At 37.7% G+C, this 22,091-nt stretch overlaps 4 protein-coding genes across 5 annotated transcripts; 3 read left to right on the forward strand and 1 right to left on the reverse strand.

Moving 5' to 3' along the window:
* Window positions 1-395: 395 nt before the first annotated feature.
* Window positions 396-2,733, reverse strand: LOC119984557 (protein transport protein Sec61 subunit beta). The gene is made up of 2 exons (XM_038828557.1): window positions 2,600-2,733; window positions 396-887 (listed from the first exon to the last, which is right to left on the reverse strand). Exon 2 carries the CDS (start codon window positions 870-872, stop codon window positions 624-626), a length of 249 nt encoding a protein of 82 aa, XP_038684485.1. The 5' UTR covers window positions 873-887; window positions 2,600-2,733; the 3' UTR covers window positions 396-623.
* Window positions 2,734-5,942: 3,209 nt separating this feature from the next.
* On the forward strand, window positions 5,943-9,331 carry LOC119983727 (transcription factor UNE10). 2 transcript variants are annotated; one of them, XM_038827446.1, is made up of 6 exons: window positions 5,943-6,270; window positions 6,368-6,998; window positions 7,081-7,182; window positions 7,530-7,595; window positions 8,380-8,757; window positions 8,840-9,331. In XM_038827446.1, the coding sequence occupies exons 1-6, from the start codon at window positions 6,161-6,163 to the stop codon at window positions 8,930-8,932; spliced, it is 1,380 nt and encodes a 459-aa protein (XP_038683374.1). In that variant the 5' UTR covers window positions 5,943-6,160; the 3' UTR covers window positions 8,933-9,331. The 2 variants fall into 2 exon arrangements, with proteins under 2 accessions (XP_038683374.1, XP_038683375.1); XM_038827447.1 differs by having other exon boundaries at window positions 5,943-6,264.
* Window positions 9,047-14,133, forward strand: LOC119983729 (putative expansin-B2; the record flags this gene model as incomplete). Its single annotated transcript, XM_038827448.1, has 4 exons — window positions 9,047-9,137; window positions 13,044-13,201; window positions 13,334-13,521; window positions 13,806-14,133. Coding segments are annotated over 4 exons (765 nt in total), but the record flags the coding sequence as incomplete, so codon positions are not given.
* A 3,528-nt stretch (window positions 14,134-17,661) lies between these two features.
* Window positions 17,662-19,325, forward strand: LOC119983372 (zinc finger protein ZAT1-like). The gene has a single exon (XM_038827058.1). It carries the CDS (start codon window positions 17,783-17,785, stop codon window positions 19,208-19,210), a length of 1,428 nt encoding a protein of 475 aa, XP_038682986.1. The 5' UTR covers window positions 17,662-17,782; the 3' UTR covers window positions 19,211-19,325.
* The last annotated feature ends 2,766 nt before the right edge of the window (window positions 19,326-22,091 follow it).

Below are 22,091 nucleotides of genomic sequence, written 5' to 3' on the forward strand. Positions count from 1 at the left end.
TACAACGATGGATGTCATACGAATAATAGAATAACGGGTCGTACGGCAACCAGTAAAACCCATTTGTAATGAAATGATTTGTAGGTTTTCTTTTGTAATGGCCAAGAGAAATAGGATTCATCCTCCTAATATGTGATTGAATCATTGATGAAATTCAAGGATCAGGGCACATCTTAGTGTTATTCTCTTCGGGCAGAGACACCTAATCAGAGTAGCACATCACCATTGTATTCAATCATTTTTGCCCCGAAGTACCAATACTGTGGTTCACAATATATCTTAAAAGGTATATAAACTAAAAATAAATGGATTGGCTAATCCACAACAATTACGGGGAATCATTTCTTTGATATCGTGCAAATCAATGGTGCATAATCAATGCACAGGAACGAAAATTCTAACCATAAGATGGTGAGGTACCTGAGACTACCTCCCATAATCTTGAAAAATTATAATGGCCGTACTAATAGTTCACATCTCACAAGCCTGACTTCAAAAACAAAACATCCATCTGTCGCAACTTTCACCAACGTAAAACCATCCAAAATCCAAATTGGAAGTTGCATCATTCAAAATCCAAAACCTCGACCGTTAAACTACTTCTTTCTATTGTTAGTACAAGTTTAAGCCTCTCTGCGAACAAAGTAGAGCTTGCCCATGACATGAAGAACGGCAACAAAAGCAATGAAACCAATGCTCATTACAAGAACAACATTTGGAGAGATCTTTAGTCCTGGAGCATCATCTGTGTAAAATTGAAGCATAGTCCCAGCTGCTCCACCAGAGGCCCCACTACTCGTCGTTCTCCTCCTGCGCATGCTTGCAGCAGCCGCTGCACTTCCTCTTGCGGGAGCCGCTCCACCTAAAGCCATCTCTATAACACCCACCTGAATTGGAAATACTACTCTTAGAAATTTTCAATTGAATATTTAGATGCAAATAGATCCATCAAGTAAATTGCAAAATAAACCCGTGAGATAGCTCATCTTCAAGAATCAAGCACAAAACTGGGGTTCTAAAAAATTCTTTCAAAGATCTGCATATAGTCCTTCAAGAGATAATTTACTATTGGCAAGTCATATTGAGAACTACATTCTAACTACGAGATCTTCAACACCCCAATTCATGTCAAATCCACAAAAAATTAACCCATCTGCGTCTTAGAGCGCATTATGTGGGTGTACTAGTGTAAATGAAAGAGAGAACCAGTTCACAAGTACATACGCATGATGACAAAGCACAGTCCGTCAAGGGAATGGAAACTGGACCAGCACAAATGATAGATCACTTTTAGGCCATCCAAGTGCATTAAAGGAATCACAAAGTCACACTAAATACAAAAGAATCATGCACTGGCGGCAGGTCCAGTAAAAACAAATGCATCTGCATATGGAAGGAGCATTACCATGGTGGTGAACCTCTCACTTTCAAGTTAGAATGAAAAAAATTTTACGAACATGCCAAGGTTGTTATCGTCACAGCAGTCGAGAAATATTTTGCAATCACAAAAAACTACTTTGATTTCAGATATAAGAATTAATTCAGTTATAAGCATTAAGAATTAACGTCGTATTGTAACATCAAAATGCCCAGAAACCCTCCTCAATCCAGGGGGAAAAAAATAAAAAGAAAAGGAGAAATAAAGAAAAGACCAGAATCAATTAACTTTCAGACTAGAGTGGATCAAAACAAAGTTAGACCACGGAGAACCACGAAAGAAACATAATTTTGCTGAAAGCATTCATAAATCAAATAACCATATCAGATTCTCTCCCCTCCCAATCCATTAACTTTTGTTTGGGGGAAAAAAATCCCAGACAAACCATAATTATTTACCCCACACCAGAGTCTCGACTATCGACAGAAATCCAACCACTACTCTCATCCTTTGTTTACTCATGTACACTTCAATGAATTTTATTTGAACAAAGAACAAACCAGTAACGCTATTTCTATAAAAGAGTCCAACGGTGAACTCTGCTTTATTTCTAAAGAAATATTTTGTCTCTTAGTCCTTGGTCTGTTCCTATCCAATTAACTACTAAGGAGGATGGATCTAGGTTTTTAATCCCAAAATTAGGAAAATTCGAGTACGCATATCCATTGAAACTCAATTTGTGTTCCCAAATACAATCAAAAAGGCCAAAGACTACATCAGATTTCCACTAGTTTTGGACTAAATTCAGCCAGGGAGGGAAAAAAAAACTTCAACGAAATCCACTTGCTAACAGATGTGAGAAGATATTGACGAACAATCCATCGTGTTGTTCAATGTCCGAGTATATCGAAACGAAACCATTAATTCTCGTTTTTCTTTCTTACTTTCGTCTTCCATATGAGATCTAATATCCCGATCTACAATCTACTCAAATTGAACCACAAAAACGAGATTCGTATCGAATCGAATCGACAAGAAACATGCAAAGGTCGCAAATTACAAAATTATTAATTAGCAAATCGAACATAAGAAACAAGATTTGGATCAAACAAAAACAAAAACAAACAAACACAAAATATCATAGAGTATATGGCTATGCAAATTAAAACTACAATTGAAATCGCCGAACGAAATTGAGAGAAGAATCAAAAGATAACTCGCCTGACTCGATTCAAAGTATCAGATCGGGGCAATCGCTCCTCCCTATATTCGAGTCGTCCGTGTCGCAAGCTCCTTCTCAACTCCGCAAGACTCTTCTTATGTGTATTATTCGTACGCGTTGTTGTCTTCATTAGTCAAACGTTCCACGCATTCATAGCCAATGGCTTTCGGCCACGTCAGATCCCTAACACAAATAAAACACGTAATAAAGACACCTGGCAATTAGGGCTTATTTTTTCTGTTGGGCTGGATCCAGTTTCTCATAATTGGGCCAGCCCAGAAGTAGTTTAGTAAGCTCGAACTACTCTACAAAGTCAACCTGGTTTTTCTGTTGGGCTTGGACTATGAGGCCCAAGAAATCAAAGAACTTTGGGAATTTTCATTTCATCCAAATAGTGATATAGAGAGGTGTCATGGGCCCATGGCCCAACCTTTCTTTGAACACAATCTTTGAGATTTGATTTCCACCGTCTAAATCTAATTAATTTGTTTACAAGCCTTTGTTTCATTGAAAGTGCACTCTCATTATATAAAACCATCAATTATGTGACAACATTTTTTTCTTCTTGTCTGTTTAGAATGATACGACAAACTTTATTGTCCTAAAATGTTCTTAACAAAAAAGTTGGCAGAAAATGAAGTTTGTTGTCTTAGTGTTTTTGCACACTTCATTAAAAAAGAAAAATACAACAAATAAAAGATGTTAATGTTGAGTATGGAGGCTAATTCCGTATATGATATGTTGTTGTTCTAGAGTTACTGTCCGGACAGAGTTGGTGCTGTCCGGACATAATAATTGGGTGTCCGGACGGGTATGCTGAAGACTTAGTCAGACAGAGCATGTGCTATCCAGACATGCTAAGTAGTTGTCCGAACAACTATTGGAACCGGCTGTTTCAATATAAATAGCAGACTTAATTTTTAGGGTTGTAACTTAAATCCTATTGTTTTATTCCTCCAAAATAGTGAGAGAGAGTGTGGGTAGACCATGCGAGAGAGAGAGCTCTTGATGTTTGTACGTACTCTTGTTTCTTGATCTAATGAAACTTAGCAACAAAGTAGACGTAGCTTGTTAGATCGTATCGATCGGTTTTACTACTATAAATCTCTGTGTCTCTTTATCATTGTTTTGACTTGATTATTTATGTATGATTTGGATTATTGTTTCATTATCTCATATTGAAATTAGTTATTATCTCTGTTATTCCTACTGAACGGAATAGCGAGAGGGTTAAACTTCCAACAGTTAATGCAGATGCTGACATAAAAATGGCCATATATCCTTGAAGAAGTGACATTTTACTGGCCTACAAATACAAATACAATCATTCATCTTGGAAACAAATGCACTGTCATAAGGAGTCGGGGTTTGGCAATGCAGACGACACAGAGTAGGTCCTGGACTCCTTGGACCAAAATGAAGGTCCACCCAGATCTCTTCCTTGCCACATAAATTGAAAGTTCTCTCCTATTTATCCTCTTTCAACGATACCACATAAATTGAAATTTCTCTCCTATTTACACGTCACAGAAGCTTCGTCAACAAACACAAACTACGGTAAACAAGGCATATAGGGAGCACTTGGTGTGTATGTATGTGTGTGTGTATGTATATATATGGGGATATATGTAGGTACTCTGTAGATGCTCATCTTATCATTGAATAATTTTACGTCTGTTGGGGCGTAGCCAATAATACTAGTCCGTGCAGTTATTGATTCTCTTGCTAGAAAAATCATTAAGCTTACCACATTAGTCGGGAAATAAAGAAAAAAAAGTTTCAAGATAGTGTTTGGATCGAGAGGATTTGAATTTTGTTTCGAATAAAAAAAATATTATTGAATTGATTCGTTATGCTAAATACTATATATTTATAATTTCTTTTAGATTTTTTAAAAAATTTTGGTGCACCCAAATGATGCATAGGTCCTCCCCGGATCCTCAAATTTCTCTGTATTCAATATTATAAAAATCATGTCGGACATCAATCCCCGGACGAGGGATTGAGTCAATAGTTCACTGGTTCAATTAGTGGATAATCGGTCAAATTGAAGTTTTAACTTAAAAATATTAATGTTAAAAATAATGTTAAAAATAAATATCATGATAATATCATATGATCATCCATAAAAAATTTAAAAAATTAGAAAATCATGTTTACATCACATATTTAATAGAAAACAATACACCCCATACATATATAAATCCTTTTGAAATACCACTGAGAAATATGCTTATCATTGGAATTGAACGTTGGACACACGTATTCCTAACTCAGCTCATTGCCAACCGAAAATACATATAGAAATCAAGTTTCACAACATAAAGTTAATAATATCAAAATTCAAAAATATTTAAAAGTATTTTGAAATAAGGTTCGACTTTACTAGCACGATTAAATGGTTTTTCTAAAAAATCGTCCAAATTTTTTCGACTCGAATACTTAACTAGTATTTTAACAGAATCGTGCGGCTTGTTGACATGTCCACCCATTTTATAGTTCAACCAGCCGACATGGTGTATGGGCAAAAACCCGTTTGATCGAAATACTTGAGCATATGTTGAAAGGCACAGCGAAGGTCCAAGTTAGATCGTCCCAGATAGAAACTCGAAGGCATACCTAGCCCAAGTCCAAGACCCACCGTTGGAATGAGTGCAAGAATAGGCGTCTAAGGCCCAAGGCTTATGATGACAAATAAGTCCCAGATTGAGCCACAGGCCCAATCACGCCCTAACAAAGGAGTCTATCCGTACGATCAACACGTGCTAACCACGTGATTTGAAACACTATAAATAGAGGAGGACCCCTCCTACTCTCTCAACTACCTCGTACTCACTCTCTCTCTCTCAAAAGCCTTCCACTTCTCTCATTAAACCGTTGACTGACTTGACTGTCGGAGCTTCTTCGGCCGACACCACATCGGTGACCCAGCTTCACGGTTGTCCCTCTCTTTGATCTTGTAGGGTTGTCATAGGCATTACTCGACGATTACAAGTTGATTGCAGATTTTATGACCTACCCATGGTCCAATTTTTATGGATAGTGCTTGAGATCCCCAAAAAGTGACTCCAAAAATCTTCCATTTAATGTGGAGTGTTTGATGTGAAGTTGGATCCTACATATGTGTTTTTAATCAATGATTATTTTAATGTCACATAGATTTGAGGAACTTTTAGGGGTTATATTTTGGGGGTCTCTAGCATTGTCCGATTTTTATATCATTAGCTGAGTTACTCAAGTCCTCTCGAACCTAATTTTTTTTACTTTTAAATATTGTATATACTATATATAGAGTTATAGATATGTATCCGAATCTAAATATTGTATATAGATATGGACCAGAATCTCTCTGGTCCTGTCTCTTTACAAAACTACAACTCTCGGAGTCTCGTCTCGTTCAATAAAAGACACACAAACACGGCATTTTCTTTCTTAAATGGCTCTCTCTCATGAAAACTGTTCAGATAAGGCCATGGAAGATATCACTTAGTTAAAAAGAAACATTACAATTACTGAAGCAGAGATACTCTGAAACTCAAGTTCTTCTCCAGAAAAGAAAAATGAGCCAGTGTGTTCCTAATTGGGATCTCGATGACAATCCACCACCGCCACCCAAGATTGCTCTCCGTTCTCAATCCAACTCCTCTGCTCCTGATATTCCCATGTATGTGTATGTATTTACAGCATTTATATATGTATATATATGTGCGAGTATATGTATATGTTGATTCTGAGGTGGGTTTTTTTTTTCCCTTTTGGGGGTTCAGGTTGGACTATGAAGTGGCGGAGCTGACGTGGGAGAATGGTCAAATAGCTATGCACGGCTTAGGGCCGCCGCGCGTGCCGTCTAAGTCGATTGTCTCTTCATCTCCGTCGACCAAGTCCACGTGGGACAAGCCACGTGCGAATGGGACCCTCGAGTCCATAGTCAATCAGGCCACTCAATTCCCCAAAACCAAACCCTATTCTGACGGCGGCGAAGACCTGGTGCCATGGTTTAACCACCACAAAGCCGCCGCCTCTGGCAACGCCACGTTGTCTATGGACGCTTTAGTCCCATGCTCAAATAGGACAAACGATTCCGTGCCGCCGGCGGGAATAGGGACCTGCTCCGCCCGCGTCGGGTCTTGTAGTGGCCCACTAACCGCTGCCACGTCGTCAAAGAACGAGCATGGGAAACGGGCTCGGGCTGCGCGTGTTCCAGTGGCGGCCGAGTGGAGCGGCAGAGACCAAAGCATTAGCGGGAGTGCAACGTTCACGCTTGACACTTGCGATAGGGAGTTAGGCGTGGGTTTCACTTCCACTTCTTTGGGGTCGCAAGAGAATACCAGCTCCGGCGTGCCCTGTACCAAAGAAGTCACCACTACCGTCGACTCTGCTTGTCAGAGTAAACCACATGTCTGTATACGTTCTCTCTTACAAATTTAATTACTTTAATTATTAATAATTTGGTTTTTTTGCTCTTTTTGTGTTGGGAAAGGCCGAGACAGGAGATCAAGGGGACAAGAAGAAAGTGAGTGGGAAATCCTCTGTTTCTACGAAAAGATGCAGAGCTGCTGCTATTCATAATCAATCTGAAAGAGTACGCTCTCTCTCACAGCCATGAAAGTGATAATTTGATTTCATTATTGTTAAGATTAGACAGTTAAAAGTTGGAGATAAAAGTACTAATGATTGGATCGGGGCTTAAATTTCCAACCTGGGTAAAGTTCAATGATTGATGAGAGTCATAAAGTAGTTAAAAGTAACCAGTTGGACTAGGATTATGTATGAACTTGGTTTATTTTACACATTTTATATTTTCTTGGTGGATTCTCAAGACTTTTCTCTTTCCTTTTACTTATTTTTTAAAGTATAAATGATACCCAATTGCCCAATTGAAGATCCGGAACCAACACAAGTCTGCTTTAATTTCTTCTTGTTGTTCAGAAAAGGAGAGATAAGATAAACCAAAGGATGAAGACACTGCAGAAGCTGGTCCCAAATTCCAGTAAGGTGAGAGATTTTTTTTCATTGGTAGCTTTTCTATATGCTCTCTGTTGTAGATAGTAATGTTTAAACTAATCAAACTCTTATTGGATAACTCTTAGAATCAAAAAATGAATGCTTGAAATAGACGGCAGACAGAGGGCGTGCCGGGTATGTGGTCCAGTTGCATTCAAGTAGATATGGGTATCTTTGAGAATATTGATCTGATTCATCCTAGTCCACACACTTACATATGCTTTTGAGGCATACTTGACAGTGAGTTCTTAGTGACCTAGGCAGACAAGCCTATGATACCTTTCATTTGTAGGCACTGTAGCCTTAATTTGATGCATGTCGGTTGCCGGGGGTCTACTCTAATTGTTTTTTACCTTGGACTCCGTTGTAATAAAAATGGGCTACTTACGAACCATAAAGGTATTATGTGCTTTGAACTCTTAGATTTAGTGATGAGAAATTATTATGTGTCTTCCGCTTGAATCGATAACTTTATGATAACTTTATGAATGTGGGAAAAAGGATCCTGTAAATTTTGGATTCAAGTGGGGATGCGAGAGACATTCTCCTCGCTAAAAAAGTATGTACGGACCTAGAAGCCCGATGCACACAATACTACCTGAGTGGGACATAGATACGTCCGGACAAGCTCCGTATTCGTCTTCACAGAAAGCACACATAAAACATCCATTGTTGGATTGGTCATATACCCACAATTGGTACCTTTCATGTCTTATTGGAGAAGAATATATCTAAGTATACTTTTGATTGATTATTGATCTTGTTAATTAATTAGACGGACAAAGCTTCTATGCTGGATGAAGTGATCGAATACCTTAAACAAATGCAAGCACAAGTTCAGATGATGAGTAGAATGAACTTGCAGCCGATGATGTTGCCTATGGCAATGCAACAACAACTCCAGATGTCGATGATGGCACCGATGAGTATGGGAATGAGAATGGGTATGGGAATGGGAATGGGTGTCATGGATATGAACTCCATCGGCCACCCTAACATGGCCGGAATGACCCCAATGCTCCATCCTAGCGCATTCATGCCTGTGCCGTCCTGGGATGGTTTGGGAGATCGGTTACAAGCTGCTGCTCCGGCTGCTCCACCAGCACAAGTTATGCAAGACGCTTTGGCCTCATTTCTTGCTTGCCAATCGCAGGTACATATATAAGCTCATCATACTTTTTATTAATTCTATATATAGCTAGCAACAATTTATATTGTTATTGTTTTTGTCTCAGCCTATGACCATGGACGCATATAGCAAGATGGCGGCTATGTACCAGCAGCTACATCAACAACCTTATAGTAATAATAATGGCTCAAAGAACTAGTAGTAAGGTCATGGACAAACATTTGAGCTCGTGTCTGAACTGTTGGGTCCATGGAAAAGAGGAGAGTGCAATTTATATATGGTTATCATGCAAGTGTGTGTAATTGAAAAATAAAGTTCCCTTCTCTCTCGAAGAACACCTTTCTCTGTATTTTTCCTTGATAATATATCGTGTTCCTCAAGTTCTGAGGTGTTTTGGTTGTTGGGTAAAGCTTATCGATAGTCCATCAACGTTCAGTACAAGAGGAGCTAGAGAAACTCACCAGAACTAGATCTGGCTAGTCCCATCGACGAATCCAGCGAAGGAGCTACGTATTTTGCTTTTCAAAAACACCCGATATTACATATCGATACTTGATTTTGATTTACTTGAGAGAATGATGAATCAATCACTTGGATGGTGCTTATCAACTACCAGTTTACCAAGTCATTGTCGTTACATGATGCAGAAAAACATGCAACATTGGATGTCTACTTAAAGAAGAACATATATATGATTGGTGCTCTTCCGTCAACCTGGATTAAAAGCTCACCACATGTTTCTCTAACAAATTCTTCAAAGATTGTGATAAGATAAGTAGATGCCCCATCTACATCGAAGAAAAGTCAAGGTGGGCCACTAACTACCTGCAAGACATGTAAACAAACAGAGAATCGAAAGAATCTTGGCATTGGTGGGGTGTCTGTCAAAGAAGCTCCGACGGCCAAATCAGTATGACGGAAAGCCAGAAGAGAGAATGCAAGCAAGGTGGCTGCGATCATGGAGGGAGGCGTGGTGGAAGAAGTGTTTAGAAGAAGATAGATAATGGTGTACTGGGAAAGCTAGCTAGAGAGCAACTATTCTCAGTTCTGACTGGTTCAACATCCTTTCTAAAAGTGAGAAGAAATGGTTTTCTATAGTTTGAGTAGAGTAAATGGTGATGACAACACGCCTTGCAGAGTCAAATCTCAAGGATGATCTATAACGAAATGATTTGGTAGAAGTGTGTGTTAGAAAGACGGGCTGACGTGATTGGTGTCAAAAAAAATGTCACCAATTGCAGGCGCAACTAATCTTATGAGATAGGACGTGTGCATGTTATAAGATTGCCGGTCTAGAGTAGGTAATGACCTTGCAGTCTTGTAGCCAAAGAAATGCTCATGATTGGTCGAATCCTGAGGCCGACCTTGAGGAATGTGGCTTAAACAAATGATGAAGGCGAAGCGAAGGGAGAATAGGTGGGAGCTAGGCAAGTAGTCTCAATATAGGTGATGTGGGTAGGTTGTCCACTCATACATATGATATGTATAATAAGAGCAAAATGTATAGTTGTCATACCTAAGATATGCGCTTTGAGCCTATTTTTGAGAAAAGACTTGAGACAGTTCATAGACAGTTGTATTGGGCTGGATATTTGCATGTAAGTCATGGACTTTGAGCTCATTAGTCAATAGAATCGACTGGCTTAGTGTTTTTTTTTTTTTCGGGCACAATCAAAACTAACCAAAAGAATAAAAGAGATCAAAACAGTGGTCAGGAGGGTCATGCTTGAATCGATTGGCTTAGTTAAACCTGAGTAAAATGGACCTAAACTATTTTTGACCACTTTACATGCCCAATTTTATAATTTGATCAGATTGTGATCTTGCTAAAAAGTGGGAAAACACTTTCTTAAGATATACTTTTTAAAATTCAACCAAAGCATGCATTTTCTTTTCACTTATTGGATGTGAAAACTCCTTTTTTCTTTTTTATATGGGTCCACTCCCCCCACATATACATACTTTGAATGTTTGATATAGTAGCTAGCAGTAACATCTCAACCAAGTTGAGTTGGATGCCATGATGATTAATGTGATGGTGAGTTTTGTTTTGTGTTGTGTAGTGTAGTAGTAGAATGAGTTGTAGATGGGAAGTGTGAATATGATTGAATAAAGAGAGTAGACGCTTGGACCATATTATCACCACATGCTTTTCGTTTCAAGTCTTGGGTTCTTGGTCATTTTCTTGGATTCTTGTGTAGTAGCACTAGCATGTTTTCATATTGTTGCAATATATTTATGTGATGGAATCTCTCGTCCCACATCATCACCTTGAAATTCTCAGTCCAAAAACACACCAACAATAGTCTTCTATTCATTTTATTGAATCACCGTGGATACGTCGGACCCGTAAAACTTTCTTTTTAATTGACTATTGCCACTACTTAGGCCCACAATTAAAATGCGTTGTAAAAGTGGGAGGGTCTAAACTTTACTTATAAGCCACTCGGATGGGTTATGTCAAATCAATGTGGGATTATAATCTTTACATCGGGTTAGAAATTATTCTATGTGAATCAAAAGTGTGAACCAACTTTGGAAACTTATTTTTCAACCATAGATGTGACGGGTCACACTGTAAATGTGTGGCACTTACTTTTTTTTTTTCTTTCTGTTTTATTACAACCATTAGTTTCATGCTCACAAAGTTGGTTCACATAAAAGAATTTCTAGACATTAGGTATACCATAAATAAATTCCTAAAATTAGTAAAAAAAAAATTTAAAAAATCATGGATGGATAATAGATTTGGAGATTTGAACTACGATAGTGTGTTTTTTTCCCTGAAAAAAAAATCAAATTCATTAAAAATAGTGATAATTAAACCTGAGCCATTGAATAAGTATTGAGTAACAAATATTTTTATATTCTCTTAGGATATATTTTATGCACTACTCCACAAAAAAAAAAAGGCAATTGATAGAATTTATTCAAAGAAGGACAAGATGTTGATAGCTCTCCAATGATATCCACATGCACAAGATTTTTAACTCTATATGTGAGATGGGACCAAAAAACTGACCATCCTCAATTAAGCTGGACCCTTTCAAGAATACAGCCATATATAAAATGCCATGGCCAATATTGCTTTTCCGTATATACGTGGTCCAAAGTAGAGATATCTTTTGATTGCTAATTATTGTGGTGGAATCAGTACTTTGGGCTGGAAAGATATATGTGTTCTTCTTGCGTGGATTGGAATAATCGATATATTTTGTGTGAACAACAAAAGCACCATGGAAAGGACAATTCTTATAACACAAGGCAAGTCAAGTAGTCAATGACAGCGGCATACCTGTTGTCGAAAATCCTCAGCACATTGTGTCTCAGTTATCTCAACTACTGAGTTAGATGCGCAGGATTCAAGTGAATTCACATCATGCGCATAAAATCATGTGCGTACAATTCAATAGTTAGGATAATTGAGATATCAGCGATTGACATCCCTATTATTACTCGTGAAGGAGAATTTGGTTTTGTCGTGATCACATTGAAGTCCAAGGTCCAATCAAAACTTACATTGTGGCCCATATTGAAATTAAAGGAGGCCCATTTTGGTTTGTTGGACAAATGTAACAGTTAAGTCCGAACCAGTCATTCAGTTCCAACAGAATAGCCCAAAAAGAGAGGAGGAAAGCCCACTAAGCCCATGTAAAAAAACCAGGGTCAAGTATATTGCATTTGTGTTTCACTTGTCAGCAACTAATGATGCATTTATTTGGCCTTTAAAATAGGTAAAGTCGACTAACAAATAAGGGAAATGTTCTATATTATTCTACAATAGGAAGGATAGTCAATATATAAAATAAATTTCAATAATAATTGACAAAAAAAAGAAAAGAAGAAATGATCTGTACAAAGTAAGATATTCATGTCTTTGTTGGTAGGTAAGCGGGAGTGGGAGTTCAAACTTGAGTAGAACTCAATTAGCTAAGGGGTTGTTGGGATATATGTCATGCATGTTACTACAATAGGAAGGATAATCAATATATAAAATAAATTTCTATAATTATTGACACAAAAAAAAGAAAATGATCATGCCATGCATATTACTACACTAGGTAGGATAATCAAGATACCACATTCACCAAACCCACTAACACTTCTATATATATATATATATATATATATATATATATATTGCCATGCATGCACTGCTTAATTAACTAACTCAGCTTATCCATCAAAGTTAAGTAGCTTAATCATAGGAATCATGGCTCAGCTTTCTCTCATTGCTTTAGCAATCATGATCATTTCTCTCAATGTCTCAATTAATGCTCAATTTCATTCTACCCCTAACTTTGCTCAAGCCGGCGCAACCTGGTATGGTCCTCCTGAGGGCGCCGGAAGTGAAGGTGGTGCTTGCGGATATGGTGGTGCCGTATCGAAACCTCCATATTATTCAATGATATCAGCTGGTGGCCCCTCTCTCTTTCTCTCTGGCAAAGGATGTGGAGCATGCTATCAGGTGCACCATATATTATACATACATACATACATATATATATATATATATATATATAATCTTAGCTTATAGGACGTGTATGAGATGTGTGTGTATATATATGTATATACTTATGTATATGAGTTGAATTCTTAGGTGTTGTGCACATCAAATAAAGCTTGCTCTGGCAAACCAGTGACCGTAGTAATCACAGATGAGTGCCCTGGATGCACCTCCGAGGCAGTGCATTTTGATCTAAGCGGGCATGCTTTTGGAACCATGGCTCTTCCTGGTCAGGCTCAACAACTTCGCAACGCCGGAGTCCTACAAATCCAATATCAAAGGTAACTAATCTACACTACATCCTTTTGAAAACGATAAACATCTAAACAGTTGATATCCTAGTTATCACAGCTGCTGAGTTGGACGTACAAGATCCAAATAAATTCGTAGACTCCTCATGTCTCACATGATACACATGAAATCTTGTACTTACAATTCAGCGGTCGGAATAACTGGGATACGAACTGTTGGGATCTCTATCATAACTAATATCCTTTTATACTATGATCTGTAATCAAAGCACCATACATAATCAGTATTCCAATGATTGAATTTGTTGATGTAGAGTTGCGTGCAATTGGCGTGGGACGAAGGTGACATTTGTGGTGGATAAGGGAGCCAACCCCTATTCATTTGAAACCCTAGCCGAGTACGAGAATGGGGAAGGTGAAGTTGGGTTTGCAGAACTTAAACAAGCTGGTGCGACGGCATGGCAACCCATGCACCCACGTCCGGGTTCTGCAACTTGGGTAATCGATTCAGGCTCACCTTTGCGTGCCCCGTACTCTATTAGGCTAACCGCACCCGACTCCAAAAGGACAATTGAGGCTACAAATGTTATTCCTTATAATTGGCAGGCCGGACAAACTTATGTGTCAAATATCAATTTCTAGAGAGTAGTTGGTCTCTATGCATGCATTCCTGCTTAGTTAATTCGGCATTAAGGATATGGTTTGACGCACAAGGCAACTCGATTATCACTAATTTTAGGCAGTACTGTATGTACTATGAGCCATGCTTAATAAAACGCATCGTTTATTGCCGTGCATATATGTTAATTAATACGACCACCGTTAACGGCAACATCACAGAAAATGTTTCGCTATCAATGCAGTTATTTTATATATATATATAATAGAGGGTTGTAGAATGGGAACGAGGGTAAGAAAATACGTTGTTGATACCCAAAATAACATTTAATGAGAGCATGACACGTGTCTTAACATGTGGCATTGAGAGAATACCATCAAAAGAGCACGCATGCCCAATATCCCGAAGAGCACATATGTTCATTAGGCCGAAGAGCACACATGTTTTACAAGAGAACCAAGAGTTAACAAGAGGATCAAGAGTCCTTAAGAGCGTACGAAGGGAGAGGAGAAGAGCACATCGGCAAGACCAAGGTGCCTCCCTTGGAATCCCAACCGAGCACCTATGCTGGGTGTGAAGAGCACGCCCATGTTCATGAGGTTATAAAGAGATCAGTTACGAGTGGAGTAAATGATGAGTCTACCAACCCACGTTCTCACCCAAGATCTCAACAGTTAATGCTCATGGTAAACCCTAACTATAACTGAACTATTCCATAGCAAGCATTAAAAATAATGCTTTTGGGGATGCTCATGGGATTTTTGTTGTTTTTCTTTTGGTTATGTTGTTTTTTGTTTTTTGTTTCTTTTGGACTTTGATCTTGGGGTATGCCCCTCATATTTTGTATATACTATTTTCTCTTCAATACAATGCTCACTTACCAAAAAGAAATTAAAAATAATTTTCAATTTAAAGAAAAACAGTAGAAACTATAACAAAAAATTGTTTCCTTTTCCCGGGCTCGGTTTGTTCAGAGCCCACACTATTTTCAAATTCTTTGAAGAGCCCATTTGAGTTTTTCAGCCCATTTGCAACATAATTATTGTGGTTCAAATTTTGTATCTTCCTTTTCATACTTTTTTAGAAGTCTTAGATTTCGTGCCATATTAAAATGTCTATAAATAAATAATAATCATATTTTTATTTTTTATTACATATACAATATTATATTGTGCTAATTTGTTTAGAAATAAATTATTAAATTATTTTATATATTTTAAAATTTTATAAAATCTTACGATTTTACGATTCGTTCTTATCGGCCTTCCATCAATCTTTTGTAACATTCTGATTTTGATAACCTTAGCTAGGATAAAAAACACTTAGATCTGTAAGACGTTGAATTTATATTCTTCGGAAACAATGGTAGCCAAGCACGAGTACACAAACCAGGCAATGGGCTGTGTAGTTGGCTGATATCATTCCCTAATCTTCCAGAAGTATAATAGGAGGTTGAGGTTCAATTCAGTAGTGAAGTTGCTTCAACAATGTTAGTATTTGTAGCAAAGTATACTGGCCAGCTTTAATTAATTGGTTAATCGCTATCATGCAGCACTGCTACTTAAGTAACCAGAGTTGGCTTTGTGAAGAATGCTTTAAAACAAAGCAAATAAAAAAAAAAAGGAATTGTAATCAATTGATCAAAAGACTAAACCCACTCCACTAGTACTGACATGAAAGCAATATATCTATCTTATCTGTATATATCTTTGCTTAGGCCAGAGTTCACTCACTCAATGGAGTACTGCTCAGTCAAGCTTTATGACCCACCTTTACTGTTCCTATATCTAATTGTAAGTATACAAATATAGCAATTGAATTAATTTTTCGACATAGCGTTAAGAAATATGTTTCGTATTGGAATCGAATATTGGACACACATATATATGCATAATCCAGTCGATATCAACTGAATCACCTCTCATTGTTATATAGCAATTGAATTAAACCACTGTCAATTGGTCAATTATTTGAGTTTCAATTATATAAATTAGCATTATGTTTAATATAAATATAAAAACCCCAAGAAAAGAAGAAGAAAAAAACTGCATGTGCCACAAAAACGCCAACGTGTATGAGAATCCCCAGTTTTGCTCTTGTAATGACTAATGATTCTCTTTTTCTCTTCTTTTCCCTTAGTTTTTTCTTTAGGAAAGATTTTCTCTTTATTATATTCTTTCGGTCAGGGTTTTAAAATAAATAATAATAATTGTAAATGATGGTAAACCCGTATGGAGTAATTAACTCAATGATGAAAAGTAAAATCTATTGAAAATTTTTCATTATTCGTAGCTACACAATTATTTGAACTACAAATTAGCCACACATATACATACATACATAAATTACCGAGTGCGGACATCTGTAATTTAATAACTTATGCACTCCACTTTTTAAGTGTTTTAAAAAATAAAATGACAATTGGGGTCACTACTTTGAGTCTCACATGTTTCAAATCAATGGTGAGATGAGGTGCGTAAGTTAATGTAATTTACGGATGTCAACGTAAGAGAATTCTTGATATATATATATATATATATATATATATATATATATATATATGACGCTATTTTTTTTTCCCGGAAAGGAACATTATAATGATATTTAGGGACCCTTGTGTTACTACTACAAAATTTCATAATGCAATTATTTTGTTGTGTATGATGATCTTTTTAATTATCAATATGCATTATTATTATTATTATTTTAATTCTTGAATATGCAGGCTCCTCCACATGTTATATTAATCCAAAAAATTGTAAAGGTTGACAACTTTTCATGCATTCTTCCATGCAAATATAATATAAACGTCTACAAATGCATGTTATAATTAAAGAGGATGGCATCTTTCTCTTTTGCCTTGCCCTTTTTTGTTTTAAAAAATTATTTAATTTTTGTTTGGCTCTTACATGTTGATTATATCTATATATACACCCAGATGTTAAATCTCTCCCTTTAGACTGAAACCAAGCAGAAACCTCTTATACTTCAAATAGTCTATACATATATATATATATAGCCAATAATTTAATAAAATAAAAATTGAAAAGCAGTGAAGTTAGGAATCATGCATAATTAGCAAGACATATTAATAATAATGTGTGGAAAAAGCAGCTTGAGCCAACCGACAGACAAGGAGAAGCATGGGTTGGTTTTCTTGGCTTGGAATTGAAGGGATATGAATAGGTATGGCAGTTAGAACCAACTCTCTCCTCTCCTTCACTCACTCACTAACACTCACTCCATCTCTCTCTCTCTCTCTCTCTCTCTCTCTCTCTCTCTAGACACAAATACACACACATTTTACACACATTATAGTCATACATACGGACAGCCGCTGGTTTGTGTTTTGACCCGGCGGCGCCACCACCACACAGCCGTAGAAAAAGTCTCTCACCCTAGCAACCTCCCACCACTTGTCATAACACACCCCTCTCTCTCTCTCTATCTCCACTACTCTTTATCAACTCTCTCTCATCAACCACTACTTCAACTAAAAACTAGGACTAGTTTCCTTCCAATTCCACCATACAACTTTCACTACAAGAACAAACTAAACCCTCCTTCCCTTTCTTGCATTCTCCATTCTTGATTAATTAATTAACCCATCTCTCTATATCTTAACCTTCTTATCCACATTAAAATATTTCCTTTCTATTTCATTCATTCTTTATGGCTTTGATGGTGGATCAACAATCAAATTACAAGCACTACTGCAAGATTTGCAAAAAAGGATTTGGGTGTGGGAGGGCACTAGGAGGCCACATGAGGGCGCATGGAATTGGCGATGAGGGAGCGCAAATCGACGATGAAGACCCGACGAGGGATTGGGAGGAAAAGCTTGGAGGCAATGCTCCAAGCAATAGGAGAATGTATGCGTTGAGGACGAATCCCAATCGTTTCAAGAGTTCCAAAATATGTGAAAATTGTGGTAAGGAGTTCTTGTCATGGAAGTCCTTTCTTGAACATGGGAAATGCAGCTCCGAGGACGCGGAATCTCTCGTGTCTTCGCCTGGATCGGATGGCGAGGATGGCACGCCGAAAAGAGGGTGTGGATGGTCTAAGAGGAAGAGATCGTTTAGGACCAAAGTGGGTGATTTTAACTCAAACTGTCCATCGAGCGAAGAAGAAGATCTAGCAAATTGTCTAATGATGTTATCGAATGCAACCGTTGATCCTTTATCAGCCGAACCAGAGGAGTCGTGTGCGTCGGCTAGCAAAGACGAGGATCGAAGAAATCAAATCTCTTTCATTGCTCCAATTTCATGTAGGCTTCCAATTGGCAAGGCTAAAGGGGTTGCGAAGGGCGTATTCGAATGCAAAGCGTGCAAAAAAGTGTTCAATTCACACCAAGCATTGGGTGGACACAGAGCGAGTCACAAGAAAGTTAAAGGCTGTTTCGCCGCTCGGCTTGATCACAGCCTCGACGATGGTCTGGCCGACGACGACGTCGAAGAGTTTTTTCCAACTAAATCACCTTCAACATTGCGATTCGACCATGGAATTCCAAGCTCTACTAATCCAATCACGTCCAGTTCAAGAAAGAAATCGAAACTACACGAATGTTCAATATGTTATCGTGTGTTTTCATCAGGACAAGCACTTGGTGGGCATAAGAGATGTCATTGGATTACATCAAACTCCCCGGACGCCTCCTCTCTGCCTAAATTCCATCATCAATTTCATGACCACAATATGGAGCAAATTCAAGAAATTAGACCAAACAAGTTTATCAACAACTCCGACCAACTTATCGATCTCAATCTCGACCTCAACCTTCCCGCTCCAGCTGATGACCCGAATGGAATCCGGCACGACCCAGCTAGTTATGGAGTGTCTACAGAGATTTATTTGAAGTCTTGGATTGGTACTATTGATCAACACAAACAGGACGACATGAATGACCACAATAAGATTATTAATGATTGTGATGGTTTAACGCAGAACAATGATCATGTTGTTGTTGACGATGATGAGGCAGACAGTAAGGTGAAGTTAGCAAAGCTATGTGAACTGAAGGATATGGAAACAAGTGGAAGCTCATCTCCATGGTTGCAGGTGGGGATTAGTTCAACTACGGACGTTGGTGCTGATCCTTAATTATGTTTTGTGAAAAATGTATTAGTTAATTTTTTTGACAGAAAAAAAAAAATGTAAGTAGATTATTTGATTGTTCATCTTGTTGTTGTTGATGTAATTATTTGTGGGATCAAAGAAGATTGTCCCCATCAAATTGTCATGAATGTATTATATTAGGAAGAAAATTTGAATAAAAACACATATATACATATTATTACCCTAGCTAACAATATTCAGTAGTTTTATTTTTGTTGTTTAATTAAGGAGTTAATCAAGAACCAATTGGTTGATAGTTTAGTGGTGCATCTCTCTACGATTAGATCGTATGGACTCGAAAGGTATTGAGTTCGATTCTCACAGGTAACAATACTATTGTGATAATGTGTTGGATTTTGACCCAACTTACCATGTCATCAAGAGGGAAACTTATGTGTACGTAGGCCTACTGATGGATCGAGTTTAGACTCATATAAGATATTTAAAGAACAAATTTATAAAGTATGATTCTCAGTTACCAAAAAAAATTTAATCAGCCAAGTTTGATTAACAAATAGTTAAATGAAATCACGAGTCCACTATCAAGTAATATATTGATACCAACTTAAAATTAGATTGTTGGGAACAAAGCACACCGTATAGATATTAGTCAAGTTGGAATTGTTAAAGACAATTCAGTTGGACCAACAGTTGACAAGGTCATTAATTTATTGCCAATTTTTTCTTCTATTTGTATTTCATGATCTTTAACTCTCTCTTATAAAACTAAAAAAAACATAATTAATGTTAGCTTGTTTCTCTCCTTCTCGTCTCTCTCGTTTTGGTCGATCATGGTTTCCGACAATAGACCCCAAATTGAAGTTCAGACCACCACGATCAAAATCCCATTAGCCTTACCATTGATGTTCTGTATACCAACTATAATCAAGTCTGAAAGATGCCAACTACCTGAGTCGTTGTCGCCAATAACCACCATCACCAATTGATTCATTTGGGTGTGCTCACCTTAATACACCCCTTGACGGGCCGGAGAAGTTGTCAGAAACGGAGATAGGAAGAAAAGAGATGAGAAGGAAAGAGGGGTGAAAAGGTCTCTCATCTCAACCATTGATTCTAATCAATAGTTGAGATTAAAATGTCCTTAAATAATAATATTTATGAATGTTGCATACCAGGATTATCATGTGTGTGTATATATCTAACACATTTTAGTAATTTAAAATGATTTTGAATAGAATAGCAGAAATTCCAGCCAATTGGAATTGCAACCCCTAACCCCGCTATAATCTCGATGGGTTAGGAATCAATGGACTTGGTGGCACTATTAATAAGTCTTAGTACTAGGTCCACCTTTTAAACCCTAACAAAACGGCATTTACTTCGATCCAGATAAAATTACAAATTCATGCTTGAGATTCTGAGAGAAAGTGAAAGAGAATTTTATTTCATTTGGCTTAACTTGAAACGTTAAACACAAGCTATGTTAAATACAACCTAGGCTCAACTGTATTATCTCTATACATGACCTTAACTCTTATCACGATTGATCCATTAGTTGATGAAGAGTCATGGTAAACACAAACTTTGTTTGAAGATAAACCACAACTAAACCTTGGATGAACCTCATTATTTTGTTGAACAACCTGTGAGACTGTTTTGTACATCGGTTGAATCATTTCTTATCTTGATCAAGTCTCACTTGAACCACCATGATTATCCAATACCTTCTAGTTGACCAGGTGAGGATATAGCCTTATCTCTCCACAACAATTTCATGTACCACCTTATCTCTCCATAACAACTCCTTATCTCCCCTTTGATCCTCACGTGACTGAATAGTATCATGATCAACAGCTGCAATCTTTTGATTGCTTTTATCCTCCCGCAAACTATGCCGAGGGACAAGGCAAAGTTTGGGTCGGAAGAAATGCAATGATGCTTTAGACATGGGTTTGGTAAAAATGTCAGCAATCTGAGCAGTGGTAGAAACATATTGAGTAACCAGGTGGCCAAGTGCGACTCGTTCACGAACAAAGTGATAATCCAACTCGATGTGTTTGGTTCGTGCATGAAAGACAGGATTAACAGTCATGTATAGAGCACTCATATTGTCACAGAATAGGACCGGAGGGTTGTGAATAGGAACTCGTAGGTCCTTCAAGATAAAAGTAAGCCATGTGAGTTCGGCAGTAGTGTGTGCCATCGCTCGGTATTCTGCCTCGGTGCTGGAGCGGGCAACTGTGTTTTGTTTTTTTGCACTCCATGAAATAAGATTGCGCCCAAGGAACGTACAATATCCTGTCATGGATCGTCGCGTGGTAGGACACCCTGCCCAATCTGCATCAGAAAAAGCACATAGATCAAGTGTAGTGTTGGAAGTAAAATGTAATCCATGATGTATGGTGCCTTTGATGTAACGAAGAATGCGTTTGGCCATTTTGAGATGTGTGATTGTTGGTGCATGCATGAACTGTGAAATATAATTAACACTATAAGAAATATCAGGTCGCGTAAGTGTTAGATATTGGAGAGCACCAACAATACTGCGATATGAAGTAGGATCGGGAAGGGTAATAGAATTAAGAGGTCCTTTTGTGCGTGACTCAATGGGGGTACTCATAGGTTGACAATCACTCATGCAAGTTTTTTCTAAGATAGTGAGGGCATAGTGTGTCTGAGAGAGATGTAACCCGTCTCCAGTGGATGTGACTTCAATCCCGAGAAAGTGATGAAGTGGTCCAAGATCCTTCATCGCAAATTCGTTACTGAGAATGGTTATGAAGTTATCAACAAGTTGAGAGTTGGATCCTGTAAGAAGCATGTCATCAACATAAAGAAGTAATATCAGAGAGTCAGTATCCGTATGAAACACAAATAAAGACGGGTCTGCCAAGCTGCAAGTGAA

This window comes from Tripterygium wilfordii, chromosome 18 (genome assembly GCF_013401445.1).
Source record: "Tripterygium wilfordii isolate XIE 37 chromosome 18, ASM1340144v1, whole genome shotgun sequence".
Classification (NCBI taxonomy): Eukaryota; Viridiplantae; Streptophyta; class Magnoliopsida; order Celastrales; family Celastraceae; genus Tripterygium; species Tripterygium wilfordii.